At 29.5% G+C, this 14,809-nt stretch overlaps 1 protein-coding gene across 1 annotated transcript; it reads right to left on the bottom strand.

The window, feature by feature from the left end:
• Positions 1 to 2,666: 2,666 nt before the first annotated feature.
• LOC129289087 (RING-H2 finger protein ATL46-like) lies at positions 2,667 to 6,487 on the bottom strand. The gene is made up of 3 exons (XM_054925907.1): positions 6,314 to 6,487; positions 3,295 to 3,593; positions 2,667 to 2,727 (listed from the first exon to the last, which is right to left on the bottom strand). Exons 1-3 carry the CDS (start codon positions 6,485 to 6,487, stop codon positions 2,667 to 2,669), a joined length of 534 nt encoding a protein of 177 aa, XP_054781882.1.
• Between the last annotated feature and the right edge of the window lie 8,322 nt (positions 6,488 to 14,809).

Below are 14,809 nucleotides of genomic sequence, written 5' to 3'. Positions count from 1 at the left end.
ATGCTAAGCATTAATGGAAGCATAATTACTGAATTGAAGAAGCAGAGGAGTAAATGCATTATATATGTATATATATAGAGAGAGAGAGAGAGAGAGACCTGTATGATAGGCGGACCTGTATACATGAAATTGAGTGTCATTTTCATCCTATGGTGAGATTCAATTTTTCACCTTCTTATTGGGTTTTCATCAGTTGGTTTACACATTTAGATGCGATACTTGAAGCCAAGCGTCCAGGTCTATTTTTGTCATTCTACTGCAATCGTTATCGTGCACATAACGAAACTTCAAGGGTTATTTTAATTTGTAAAATCTGATCTGAGTGTTGGAGTTTCCTGTTTAATAATACTATACTTAATTGATTCGTAGATATTGTGGTTCATTGAGTATTGCGTTATCCCATTAGAGGAATTCTTTTACACGGTCGATTTCAGAGAATTTACACAAATATTTCAAAATATACCTTTTCTTGGGGGGAAAAATTGTTTTATGCGTGTTATTTGTTTTTTAGACTAAAAAAAAAACTATTTAATGATGCTTTTTCTATTTTATCCTTGGTGAAAGAAATTTGATGTAGTATTATATCATATTATATTTTTAAATATTAATTGTATTTCTTAATATGTGTACAATAACCATAAAGAATTAAAACGGAGGGGGCATCTAATGTCTTTCTTCAAGAGGTTGCGTGATAAATAAACAATAGATTACAGAGGGCATTGTATTATTTTTATCGGACCACAATATATGATATTTTCTAAAAGTTTACTTAGTCAAAAATATAGGGCATTAGATAATTTTTATAATTACTTTTTCAACTATACTCCCACTTCATTTCTTACTGTTTTTGAAAAAATATGCATTGAAATTTTAATTATCATTATGAAGGCACAAAGTTCATTATTATTCATGTATATAAGCCTCTCACAGAGTTCATGAAGGTTTATGCATGGCAGTTGATTGGGCAATCAAAGTGTCACCAAATGGAAAAACACTTAACATGAAAATTGATCTAATTGATAAGGATTTAGCTCATAATTTATAAAATTGTGAGATCAAATGTTGCCAATTTAATGATCTTATTTGTGGGTGATCGAGTTTTTTTTTTTCCTTGAGTTTGGAAGAATGCCCTAATCTTTGTGAGTTTTTAGAACTCAATTCATCTAAACTTTTGATTATTATTTTTTTAAAAAAAATCACTTCCTGTGGAGGGCAGTAGCTTTGCTGCTGGAGAGGCTGATCTATTCAAAAGAAACTATTATGAACGCTACTAAAAGGGTTTGGTTTGGCTCCCTTGTTAATAATCTAGTTACAGAAAAAGTAATCACAAGATTTGACAGAAGGCTTTTATGGGCTTCTCTATGTAGGTATATGGATGTACGTGAAATGCAACGTGAAGTTCAATATGCTTCAAGATCAGTCTAGAAGTTGACTCATACAGATGAAAATATTTATGTCAATCCTTATTTTCACTCTCTATTATACATAAAAATTGTGATCTTAAATACTCTCTCCGTTTAAAAATATAAGGTATTTTTTGAGGAGTTAGATGTTAAAAAATGTAAGGCACTTTTAGTTTTTTGAGATCTAATATAATTGCCTTTTTTTTAAAAGTGCCCCTATTAATGAATGACTTTATATTTATTGTAGGGTGTTTAATAGGAATAAATATGAAAAGATAGAGTTAGTTTAAGAGTAAGTAACTACTTTATTGGAGGATAAAATTCAGTTAAAAATACCTTACATTTTTTAACGGAGAGAGTAATAAAAGTCTAGATTTATGATCTTAAATATCTCAACCCATATTTTCACCTTGCCCTCCTCTCTCTATATGTATATGGTCGTTATCATTTTATTTTAGTCTGTTTTATTTTTTATTACAAGATTCATTTCCATTGATATCTTTTCTATTAACGAAATGGGGAATTTGTTTATGTTTCTATTTCTCAAAGACATTCCCACGTGTAATCTCGTGGTGATGACTAATGTACCTATTAATCTCTAAAAAACCAATAAGAGAAGTGACCAATATTTCAAAATTTGAACACTAATTACAGAATGATTATTTATCATCAATCAATTGCTTTTGATCTTTGTTTATTTCGATTTCAATTATGCTATGATTAGTGACCACAACAATCCCACGAAAGGAAACACAGTGTATTATATTAGCTTAAAGAGATTCTTTATACAAAAAACACAAGGCTTTGGATTTGAATTCGGTGAAAAGTCAAAATTCACCCATTCAATAAATGTCTTAATTACAACCATTAAATTTTATCAATGTTTGATATTAACAATACACATTTCCCTACAAAAATTCAGAACAACCTCTCAGTCAAAATACCCCTCAAATATGTCATCCCCTCCAAGAAATTAAATCAGCTAGGATATGATTTGTAATATCAGATTTGATGCTTTCAAAGTATATATCATCATATGATGAAATTGACAAAAATTCTAATAGTCATTCGATTAAATCAACAATTGCTATTGTACATATGAGAAAATTTCTTTCAAGGACAAGATATTATTCAGCAGTAAAGGGGTTTCAGGAGTGTTTTCAATTATGTCTCTCTTTTAAAACTCTTTCTTTTCTTTTGAAAGCTTGATTCAATAATCTCTTAATTTTATCATACTAAAAAGTATCCCCTATACTTGCCTCTCTAAGATATCTGTGCATCAGAAAGAATTCGACCAACGATCCATGAGAATAAGCTTATGTCACTATGTTTAAAGATCCACAGGTTGAAATATCAAGGGATTGAGGATTTTAAAATGGGCTAAATTTACCTAAGAGAGGCATTGAGGGGCTTATTTGGATCAATATACCATAAGATACGTCAACACAGGGATATCTAGGTCCAAGCTAGCACATGAGACTCGTCCCCATGGTATCAGAGCCACATCGAACATTCATTAAATGAGTGAATTTTGTGCCAATCACTCCATTCAAATATGAAGAGTTCTAAGAAGCCAACCAAGGTTTGTCCAATCAATCAGTATACAACTCATATCACATATATAAGGATGTGGTGAATCCTACTACATATTGATATGAGGGTTTTGTTAGTGATGGATAATCTAAATGATGTCTATAAATACTTTTGGAGTTCTGAGATATATCTATCTTGAACCTGGTGACACTCATGAAGCCTACTTTATCTAAAATTTGGATTATATATAAAAGCAAAATACAAAATTCCAAGAAGATTGGGTATGGTTTAAAAATTTCTTATTGAACTCCTATAGACGGGGCAGGTCAAATGCATTGTGAACCAAGGGTCAACGCACTTGACATGGAAGAAATGACCACATTGTGGTAGAACTCGCAAGAGATCAGATTCTTTGAAATCCATCAAGCATATTGAGCAGACGCAACAAGAACTTGAAACACCATCATCTTCATCACACAACTTGTTGGCTTTTGATAAACTGCAAAGAAGCTTAAGGTAGTTGCAAACCCTAGTTTGATCTACCAGGCATGGCTCCACTATCGTCGTCGTCAGCATCGTTGTCTGGTTCAAGTCTGTAGCATCAATACTAATATTTCTGCTATCAACCCCATGATTTGATTGGCTTGCTGTGTTGGACTATGTGGTGCAACAATATGATATTACTGAGAGGATAAATGCTGTAAGTATTACTGTGAATAACACCATCAAGATGTACATAACGTTATTCATCTTTCACTTGGCAGTAATAACGGAATGGTAATAAAACTAGAAAGGTGATGACCAGTTTGCATGGGACAAGGAGATAGATTTACATATATGCAGCATAAACGTCGATGCGAGAAGACACACACACACACACACAACGTAAGTTTTGTTATTAAGTTGCTTTGTTTTCCTTGACGAGTGCTCTACCGTGAAGTGACATTCCTTCAGAGGTTTAGATTTGAACTGATGCTGTGTGACGGTAAAGATGTAGATTTAAATTTTGAACCATCCATAATGGTTTGAAACTGTGCTGTCCATTGCGCGCTCGCACACAAATACATGGGGCAAAAGTGCGCCTTGTTTTGTTTTATATTTAATAGTTTAATGTTGACAATTTTTTTTAGTCAAAATACTAACTTAGAGGATTAAAAAAATATTTTATAAAAATTAAGAGATCAAACTAAAACCTAGGTGCATTTATATATATATATATATATATATATTTATGTTTTTATTTTAAAATAAATATTTCACATAGTAAAAATATTTTTTTTGTGAAAGTAAAAATAACTTTATAAATGTAATTAAACTTTATAAAAAAAAGGAGAACGACAAAGAATAGTTTTAAAAGGATCAATTAATTTAAATTAGGTCCTAAGTACTGAACTTCATAAATTTACAACTCAATTTCTCAATTTTACAACTGCATTGTAATAAATTTATAACTTATTTTTTAAATTTTAACATGAATGAAAAATAAAAAATTTATTTTTATTAAAATTTAGAATATAAGTTACAAATTTATTAAAACATAATTGTAAAATTAAAACTTAATTTAAATTAATTAATCTTTTTAAGATTTCTCCATCATTCTCTCTATAAGAGATGTTATTAAAAATGGAAAGCATAAAATATAAAATAAAATTAAAATTATCTGATGTGATCTGACATTTCCAATTAAAGGTGTATGTAGCAGCATTGTGATGCTGTCCGCTTCAGCAGCAACAGTTGATCTATTTTCCTGTGTCATAATTTTGCAACTACCAATATAACACGATTGTGAAAAAGATTAAAATATTTTTTACGGTATAAATTTTAATTGCCAATTGGCAAAGCCTTAAAACACACTATATATCTACGTAGTTGAAATTTGTTTTGTCCAAGAGTGTCTTCAAAACGTACATATAAGCAAAACTCCTATGCTGAAAGAGACAGCAGCGTTACCGCTTATCTTATTTATATTAACTGTATCCAAAATTATTGTATTCAACACAATTTGTAAAAAGCAGTATTCATCATTTTTATTTATTTTTAATTTATAATATTTAAATATTTAAATTTAATAACATCCTTACTATATATTTGTCTTGGAGCGATGAAGTTTAACTTTTTTCTTGAGCTTTTTGTTTGCTATTACTCTCCCATTAAAAAATGTAAGGTATTTTTTAAAAATTTAAATATTAAAAAATATAAGACATTTTTAATCTTTTGAGATATAATCATTATATTTTTTTAAAAGTGTCCCTATTAATGAATAACTTCATATTTATTGTAAGATATTTAATAGAGGTAAATATAAAAAGATAAAGTTAGTTTAAAAATAAGTAATAACTTTATTAAAAAGTGAGAATTGATTAAAAATATTTTATATTTTTTAACGGTGGGAGTATCATTTTCCTTTGTTTAATACAATTTTTTGTCTTATAAAAAGAAGAAAAAGTTGTCATTTTCATCCTACTATTTTAAACATCATCGTATTGCAACGTAGACACCATAGATATTGCCTCCAGATATAATAAAATTTAAACGCTATAATTTGAGTGAAACTTGACAGGTCTGTCGAGATAGACTTGAAAAATTATAGAATTTTAGACTTTAGAGCATATAAATTTTTTTCAACTTCAGGTTTATTAGAATCACCTGAATAAATTTAAAAAAAATTTGAGTCAAGCTCGAACATTGAAATTATTAACAAACTAATATTTTATTTTTAAAATTTGAAGAAATGGGCTTAGCTTAAATACTAATATTCCTTTTCTATTATTAATAAAATATTATTAAAATAATAGAAACATTGAAAATATTTTTTTTGGTAAAATAGCAATGAAGGACCGCTGACCAAAATTTATGTCAGTCAATAAAGATCATTTATTGTTAAAAACTGAATGGATACTTATTAATTTGGGTTAGTCTTTTATCAACAAGTATACATTCGAGTTTTAACAACAACCCATTATAAATTAATAACAGTCTATTTGGACTTATTTTCTATTTAGGTTTTGACAACAAATGGTCCTTGACTAATATAAATTTTGGTTAGAGGTCCTTCAAAATACTTTAATGCTATATTTGAATACACATAGATTTGGATTTGGATTTGAGCCAAATCCATTGTTTGGATAATTAAAAATATATAGATTTGGATTTCATCCAAATCCAAATCCAAGTGAAATCCAAATCCAAGTTCTCCCTTAATTTCTTTGTAATTTGAAATCCTTTTTAAACTACTATTATTTCAAATCCTGACTCAAGCTCTTTTGTAATTTGACCCAAATGTATGAAGGCTTGATCGATCTGCTAATTGTAATTGGACCGAACCACCAAAGTTGACTAAAACAAACTGCCACTGTTGACTAGGATGGACGGCTAACTTCCACCGAGATCACACCTACAGCGATGACGAGGACCAGACGGACGACTTCCACTAAGATTGGAACAATGGTGACGATGGTGACCGAACGGCAGACTTCTATCGAGACAGGATTGATGGTGACAACAGGGGCCGGATGACTGACTTCTACCGAGACCAAACGGTCGACTTCCATTGAGACTGACCGACAATGACAACAAGAACCAAAAGGCCAACTTCCATCGGAATCGAACCAACAATGATGATGAGGATCAAAAGTTTAACTTCCACCGGGCGAGGACTGGATTTGAGATTAGTTAGCATTTCTTTAATATAATGTTAGATACTACTCCAAAATATTGTATCACCTTCTTCCTTTGCTTAGAGTGTCCGAGCAAAGTGATTCAGTAAGGGCTAATGCAGTTTCTGTAGGGGCAAATATAATATGGAAGTACTTCGATTGCATTTCATTAAAACAGGTAACTTCCAGTTTGTTTTATAAGCTATATCACATTTCATTTAAATCAACATTTTTTTAGGAATAAAATGGACAAGTAAATTTATTGTACTTCTAATTTTCCATTACTTGTTTGGAAATTTTATTTTTTTTAACTTCTATGTAAACTTTAATTTGATACATTTAATTAGTTTATTTTTCTAAATTGCTTATGAGTTCTTCCTAAAAGAACAAAAAAAGGGAACCATGGGAGTCTTTGTTATCAATTGATGTACTTGTAATCTTGTATCACCCTTGATGTACTAGGCAATTGTTTCTTTTAAGAATGTTTAAATTTCTTTCTTTACTTACTGTTTTATCCAAATGGTTTTATTCTCCTACAATTCTTACCTGACCATTTATTTTTGAAAAATATAATTCAGATGCTCAACCCACTCCCTTAGTTGTTAGATATATTTGCTCAATTTTTACTTTAACCCATTGAGGCCGAAGAAATCAAACAGATTGTAGTCAAAGCATTGGAACGGCTGAGTTGCTCCCTCCCTCGTGATGAAATTGAAAGCCTTTTGGGCAATCTCCCTATCGTTAAGAAAAATGAATTAATGGATCACATCATACCGCGTAATTGAACAAGTGAATGGATCAGACATGTGGTGCGTGAACTTAATTGTTATTTTGTTGGGTGTTGATTTAATTACTCTCCGTATTTTGGTGGCTATTATTTATATCTTATATTGTGGTTTGAATTTGACTAAATAGAACAATTTGACATTAATCAATACAAATTTACTTGGATTTGTTGAGGTGAAGCTTGACTATTGTACTCCATGTTGATAATTCTCTTAGCTTCTCTACTAAACAAGTCATATCTGCCATAGTGGTAGTGCCTAGCACTTACACTAAATTGATCTGGTCTTCATTGATTGACTTCATAGTCCTAGATTGTGTACCAGTAGAATCTTGAGCAATCTTGACTTCTAGAGTCTTCCACCAAAATTAAACCTCATTCCCTTTAATATATGATAAAAAGTGACAGTCATACTCCTCCCATCCCATCCACGAATAATGAAATAAAGGGAGGAGGAAGAAAGAGAACACTTAGCTTGACCAGCAAAATCAGAAACAAGAAAGACACACCACACAAAATTTAGCCAAAAGCATAAAACAAAACAACAAATCAAAATCCAAAATCAAGTAGGAAACCAAGGCACAATAAAAGGAGACACGAAAATTTGAAGGGATGAGATGAAGAGACTCCTTCAAATACAAGGTATTGAAAACTAGAATGGTAATATAATCAGTCATGTCACGCCTTAAAATTTGGAGAGCGACTGGCACGGGATGTGAACCGTTTCACACATCCTTGTAAGCCTTAGATCGTAAATTCACTCTGTTTCTACAATTAAATCAAATTTATATTGAAATTATAACACTTTTAACACTAATAATTATAACAAAGTTTCAACATGTTCATAAAAATTTCAACAAAACCCCTCCTATAAATAGAATTTCTCAAAATTTTCACAATACATTGATGCAGTCAAAATATAAAATAAATCAGGAGCTTAGCTTCTTCCAGCCGACAAATAGCATATGTATATAAAAATAAAAGTCCTTGTCATAGCTTATGCGGAGCACCTAATCGTACTTTTCAAAAATAAAATAAAAATAAGATATATAAACATTTATAATTACATCAAAAGAAAAATTTCAACCAACCCTCCACCTGTCTATAATGCTCGAGAATCGGCAAGAAGATCAATGTCAGTTAAGGTATCTGAGACCAAAATAATTTTTCAGTGAATAACGTCCTAACAATAAACAATAAAACATGAATAAAATGAAAATTTTGAAATAGTTATGTAAGTTAAATAGACAAAATTTTGTAAAAAAATTTAATAAACTTCATAATAAAATGGCTTTATAAATTTTAAGTAAAATCTCAAATCATTAAACTATCATAGCAAATGATAATATCACTTGATTCCAAAATTCTCTGGAAAGTTTAGTCCAGCCTTCCGTCACCATCGCCTTCAATCTGGTCACCATCATCACCAGTCTGATTTGGTGTCGATAGAAGTTGACTATCCGATCCTTGTCACCGTTAGTTCAATCTTGCACTAGTGGAAGTTAGCAATCCAGTCCTCATCGTCACTGTCAATTCGATCCCGATAAAAGTTAGCTGTCCAATCCTTATCATCCCCATTAATCCGGTCCTGTCATCATTGTCATTCTGGTCCCGATAGAAGTCGACTGGGGGTCCCATCCCTGTTGTCACAATGGTTTGGTCTTAATGAAAGTCAAAGGTCCTGTTCTAATCGTCATCGGTGTCACAGTCCTATTCAGCTTTGTTTGTCTGATCCAATTGGAAGTTGGCCATTCAAATCATTGAGTTTGATCAATCTTCCAAGTTTCTTTTAAATTCAAATATGAAATTGGAAATTTGAAATTTTACTTTAGATCCAAGCCAAAGGATTGTAATATTGTAATTTGAAATTTTTTATATCATTCAAACAAAGAATTTAGAATCTATGAATTTCAAATGTGAGATTTCAAATATGAAATTTTAAATTCAAATTCCCAACTTAAATCCACTTATCCAAACACAACCTAAGGTTTTATCAAATCCATTAATATCTGTTAATTCCTCAAGAAATTAGAAATACTTAGGTATAGGTGCCATCATCCTAAATTGTTGTGGACAAGTCCAAGATGCAAAATACCCACATAAAAATTCCAATCTAAAATCAGTCATTTGTCACCACCACGTGGAGATAGTTAGAGTTTTGGACAAAATGGGTATTACAAAAAAAAAAACTTTCAGCGGTGACTCTAAAAAGTTACCACTGAAAATGAACAATCTATGGCGACAAAAAAAGTCACTGTTGAAAGTTTAACTTTCTGCGACGACATTTAAAATTGCCATTGAAAGGGTGACTTTCTGCGGCAACAATATATAGTCATCGTTGATTGTCTGACCTTCAATGGCGACAAGTGTATGTTGTCGCGAAGGTCTAAGTTTTAGTGGCGATATAAAAGTCATTGCTAAAAATTGACAATTAGCAATGACTTTTTAAAGTTGCTGCTAATTGTCAACATATTTTAAAATGTATTATAATTTTATAAAAACTAATGGTATAATAAATATAATATAAGTTTCAACAGTGATATATAAGTCACCGCTAAAAGTTGATAATCAGCAGTGACTTTACAGTGTCACCACTGAAAGTGAGACTTTTAGGGGCAACATTTTGAGTCGCTGCTAAAAATCTCACTTTCAGTGGCGACATTCAAAGTCGCCACTGAAAATTTGATTTTATATTTTCAACATTATTTTTTATTTTTGTTTAATCTAATGTTTAACATTTTAAGACATTAATTTTATTGTATTATTGTAATTTACAATGAATATATAAAATAACATAATGAGTTTTCATTTAATATAATTTATGGTTAAATTGTAACTTTAAAATAATGAAATTATTTTAAAATAAAGTTAAGGTATTATTATAATGCTAATGAGTCGGAGAAAAAAATTAAGCCAAACTATATTATTTTATGTCAATTTTTTGTTTGCTTTGATTCAATACAACTATTTAGGCTAATTTAGTTAATTGGTTTTAGTCAAATAACACCAAATCTAACTAAATTGACTAATGCATACCCTTATATGAAGTAATAAATTCATTCAAAAATCTAATGTTTGATTTTTTTTTTAATTTGGAATGTATATAATGTGGTAATGAGTCTTTATTTTCAATTTTTTTATGATTAAATTGATATTTTAAACAATAACACTACTCGTTTATAATAATTAGACATATGATAGTTAAATTTATTCATTCATAGAATGATATTTCATTTATTATAATTTTTTAATTCAAATTCTACATTTAATACTAGTAACTTTAGAGCTTGATGCTTTTAGATGTTCTCATTTTGATGGCTCATAGGAAAGAGAAAGATAAAAAGAAGAAAAATAAGATATTCTAAAATTTTACTTTTAACTGTTATAATATACAAAATATATCTATGGATGTAATGCTATATGATTTTTTTGGTTTCATGCTATCTTGTGACATAAATATAAAAAAATTAGATCATATAATGCATAACTTTCTTATAAAATTATAATTTAAAAATGAAAACTAATTAAAAAAGTAAAGTGTAATATAAAACAACCCAATTACATTACTTAAGAGTTATTGTTAATTAAAAGTAAAAATAAAATTTTAAGTAAAACTAGCTAGAAAAGTAAATAATTATGAACTAATGTATAACCATCTATATTTTTACTATTATTCTTACATATTTTTTATATTATAATTGTAAATATGAGCATTAAAATAAATAACACAAATGATATTGTATCAACTACATTTATAGTTTACTTTAGACAAAATAAATAATATAATTTACAATTTTAATAAATTAAAAGAATTAAATTAAAGTATTTAACGATAGTAATGATATTTTATTATATTTAATATTTAATATATGTGTGTGTTTGTATAGTTTAATATATATATATATATATATATATAATTATGCAGTAACAGACTGCAAGTTCATTTTAACTTAGTGGCAAAATGGCAGGATACAAAAAGAGGAGGTCATGAGTTCAAACCTTGGAGGAGACAACTTGTAAAATAGAAATATAAATTAGTGACATGGCGACACATGGCGTGAGGTCGGGGCAACACATGGAGGGTGATGTGGTGCCATGTGGAGGGGTGAGGTGGCAACACATGATGGTAAAACCAACATTACTTTTCAGCGGTGACAAAAAAAGTCGCCGCTAATTGATAGTTTTCAGCAGCAACCAAATAGTCGCCGCTAATGTGTGATTTCTATGGTGACTTTCATCATCGTCGATTCTCAATTTATAGTGGCGACTATCTTTCTGCAGTGACATTTGTCACTGCTGATTCTAAACTTTAAGCGATGACTTTTATTGTCACCGCAGATAGAATCAGTGATAAGAGCTCTTGCGGTGACATTGAGTGACTTTTTGTCTTCAATGGCGATTTTTGTCACCGCTGAAAGTCAATTTTTTTGTGGTGTGGTAACGTTGGGTTAAAACTTTTCTTGATAAGAATGAAGGACTGTTCAACAATCAGTAGAAGTAGGAGTACGTTTTCTTTTATTTTAAACTAAGGGTATTTTGATCATGGTCCCTCCAATCTTATTTGCATTTAAGTCCAAGAGGCCTGACAACTATTTAGATAGATTGAGAAAATAGCAATCAAGACCATTGATCAAAATTTATATTAGTCAATGATCACTTAGCTTCTTGTTAAAACCCGAATGAAAAATAAGCTTGAATGAACTATTGTTAATTTAGAATGAGTTGTTGTTAAAACTTGAATGGGTAATTATTGATAAAAGACTAACATAAATTAACAAATATTTATTTAAGTTTTGACAATAATTAATTCTTAATTTATATAAATTTTACTCAGTGATCCTTGATTGTTATTATTATTATTTTTTTATAGATTTGGTGAGATTTTGGGTATTTAGAATAATTAGAGAGACCCGATAGGGTGACAATGACTTTCCCTAGAAAATATTAAGGCTGCATCTGTCACGTTTTAATTATTCATTTATTTTATTTCAATTTTTGTTATTATCGTGGGTCTAAACCCATTTCGATAACCCATGATTGAGAACATGGGTACGTTGTTGCGTGACCTGAGGACCATTTAAAATCCAAACCCTGAAACGGATAAATTAAATGGCTCTTCTTAAACTGCATAAATTACAGCTTTGACAATATTTTATTTTAAAAAAAGTGATATATATTTTTAACATAAAAGGGATTCGTTTTTATTGTGATGGAAAAATATTTTTTATTAAAAGTAATTATATTTGAGATATATGTTCAGTCTCTAAATGTGAGTACATCTCCTAACTATAGTTTCACCTTGGTTTACCACCTTATTTATTTGTTATGGTTTGAATTCTTCAACAACAATTAAGGGCTGCATGGTTTCTATTCCCAATTTTTATTTTTAAAACTGTTTTTTAATAAAGATATTAGAATTTTTTTCAAAACTAAACAAAATGAAAATCTATTTGGTTAGGTTAATTAAAAACAGTTTTATAATTAAAAATAGGATGATAGTAATGATTGCAAGTAGTTAATAGTGATGGTTTATGATAGAAATCAATCAAGCTAACTATATTTTTGAATAATTAAATCTAATAATTTTAAAAAATAAAAAATAAATAAAAATAATTTAAAGATGTTTCCATTTTTTATTTTTAAAAATTAAAAATAAGAATAGTTTTGAAAATAATTAAATTCAAAATATTTATCCAAATGAGTTTTTAAACTTTTTGTTTTTAAAAATAGAAAATAATTTTTGAAAACAAAAATCAAACAAGCCCTAAATATGATTATTAAATGCAAATAAGAGAAAAATTGAAAAGTTATATATTTTTAACAATTTTAAGGATATACTCCTCTAGTACTATTTACAAGGCAAAGATAAGTAAATATTTATTTTGATCTTATTTATATGACATTATTGTTTGCATCTTTATCCATTTACCCCTATTAAATGTTAGAAAAGTTATTAAATACTAGAGTTTTTTATTTTTAAAATATGTATATTTAATAGGAGGTGAAATTAGAAACTTGATGAATTTTTAGATAGAGTTAATGAGGTTTAAAATTTTTCTTGATTCACATGAAATGTTGAACGTGACTTATAAATAATATTAGAAAGAATAACTATCATTTCTTAATAAGCATAAAATTGGTTAAGTTTGCCTTATATTAAGGAGGGAGTATATACATACATACAATATAACAACAAGGGTAAAGGGGCAAAAATAATCATAAAGTGATTAGCCAAGGGCGCCCAATATTCTAAAGTGAGGAAAATGGTAAAAATACTCATAATACATGAGTGGGTGCGAAAGTGACCAAACCGTTAACTTTGACCTAACGCCGTTAACTTTGACTATTAATGTTAACTATGCATGTCACATGTCAGTCTTTGTTGATGTAAACTAATAAAATGATAAAAATACCCGCAAAATCATTGACCAAGAGGAAAAATACCGATAATGTTACCAGAGTTGGTGCGAAAGTGACCAATCTATCAAATCCCTTAAATTTTGGTCGTTTAACTGACACCTAAGTAGAAGTTGACTATTTTTTCATTGATATAGACAAAAAATATTCCTAGATGAATTTTTATGAATATTGATCAATCATCGTATGAGTATCCATAATGTTACTTTAGTAGGTGTAATAGTGACCAATTCATCAAAATCCACGACATATGGTTTCTTTCCATTGCTATGTATTTCACCCCCTTCCTCCCTCCCTCTCCACTTATTCTTTTTTATCTGCAAAACTTGAGATTCAACATAGTGAAATAAGTTAAACACAATTGAAGATTGAGATTGAGCACACCTTCTATGCCATCCTACCTTAAGAACATTGTCACAAATTTAAGCAATTTTATTCATAATAGGTTCAAAATTTTCAAATGATTTTTGTCACTGCTGCAAAGAAATAAGTGATTTAATTTGATATTTGATTATAATGATATTTTCTCACATGATATTCATATAATGATCAATTAACCTCTAGAAAATTTCATCTGAAAATTTTTTTTGTCCATGTTAGCGAAAAAAATGGTCAACTTCTACTTAGGTGTCAGTTAAACGATCAACATTTAAAGGATTTGATAGATTGGTTACTTTTGCACCAACTTTGGTAACATTATGGGTATTTTTACTCATAACCAATAACTTTGTGACTATTTTTACCTCTTTATTAGTCCACGTTAGCAAAGACTGACATGTGGCATGCATAGTCAGTATTTAACGATCAAAGTTAATAGCGTTAGGTTAAATAAAGTTAATGATTTGGTCACTTTTGCACCCATTCATGTAACGTTATAGGTATTTTTACTCTTTTTTTCACTTTAGGATGCAAGGTGCCCCTAACTGACCACTTTATGAGTATTTTTGCCCTAACAATAACAACAAATATCATCTTGCTATAAGCAGGGTTAGCTACATGGATACACACACATATAA

The sequence above is a fragment of the Prosopis cineraria genome, unplaced genomic scaffold (assembly GCF_029017545.1).
Source record: "Prosopis cineraria cultivar Desert tree isolate PC_DT_omini unplaced genomic scaffold, ASM2901754v1 PC12, whole genome shotgun sequence".
Taxonomy (NCBI): domain Eukaryota; kingdom Viridiplantae; phylum Streptophyta; class Magnoliopsida; order Fabales; family Fabaceae; genus Prosopis; species Prosopis cineraria.
The sequence above is the reverse complement of the archived record's forward strand: the minus strand, read 5'-3'. Positions and strand labels throughout refer to the sequence as shown.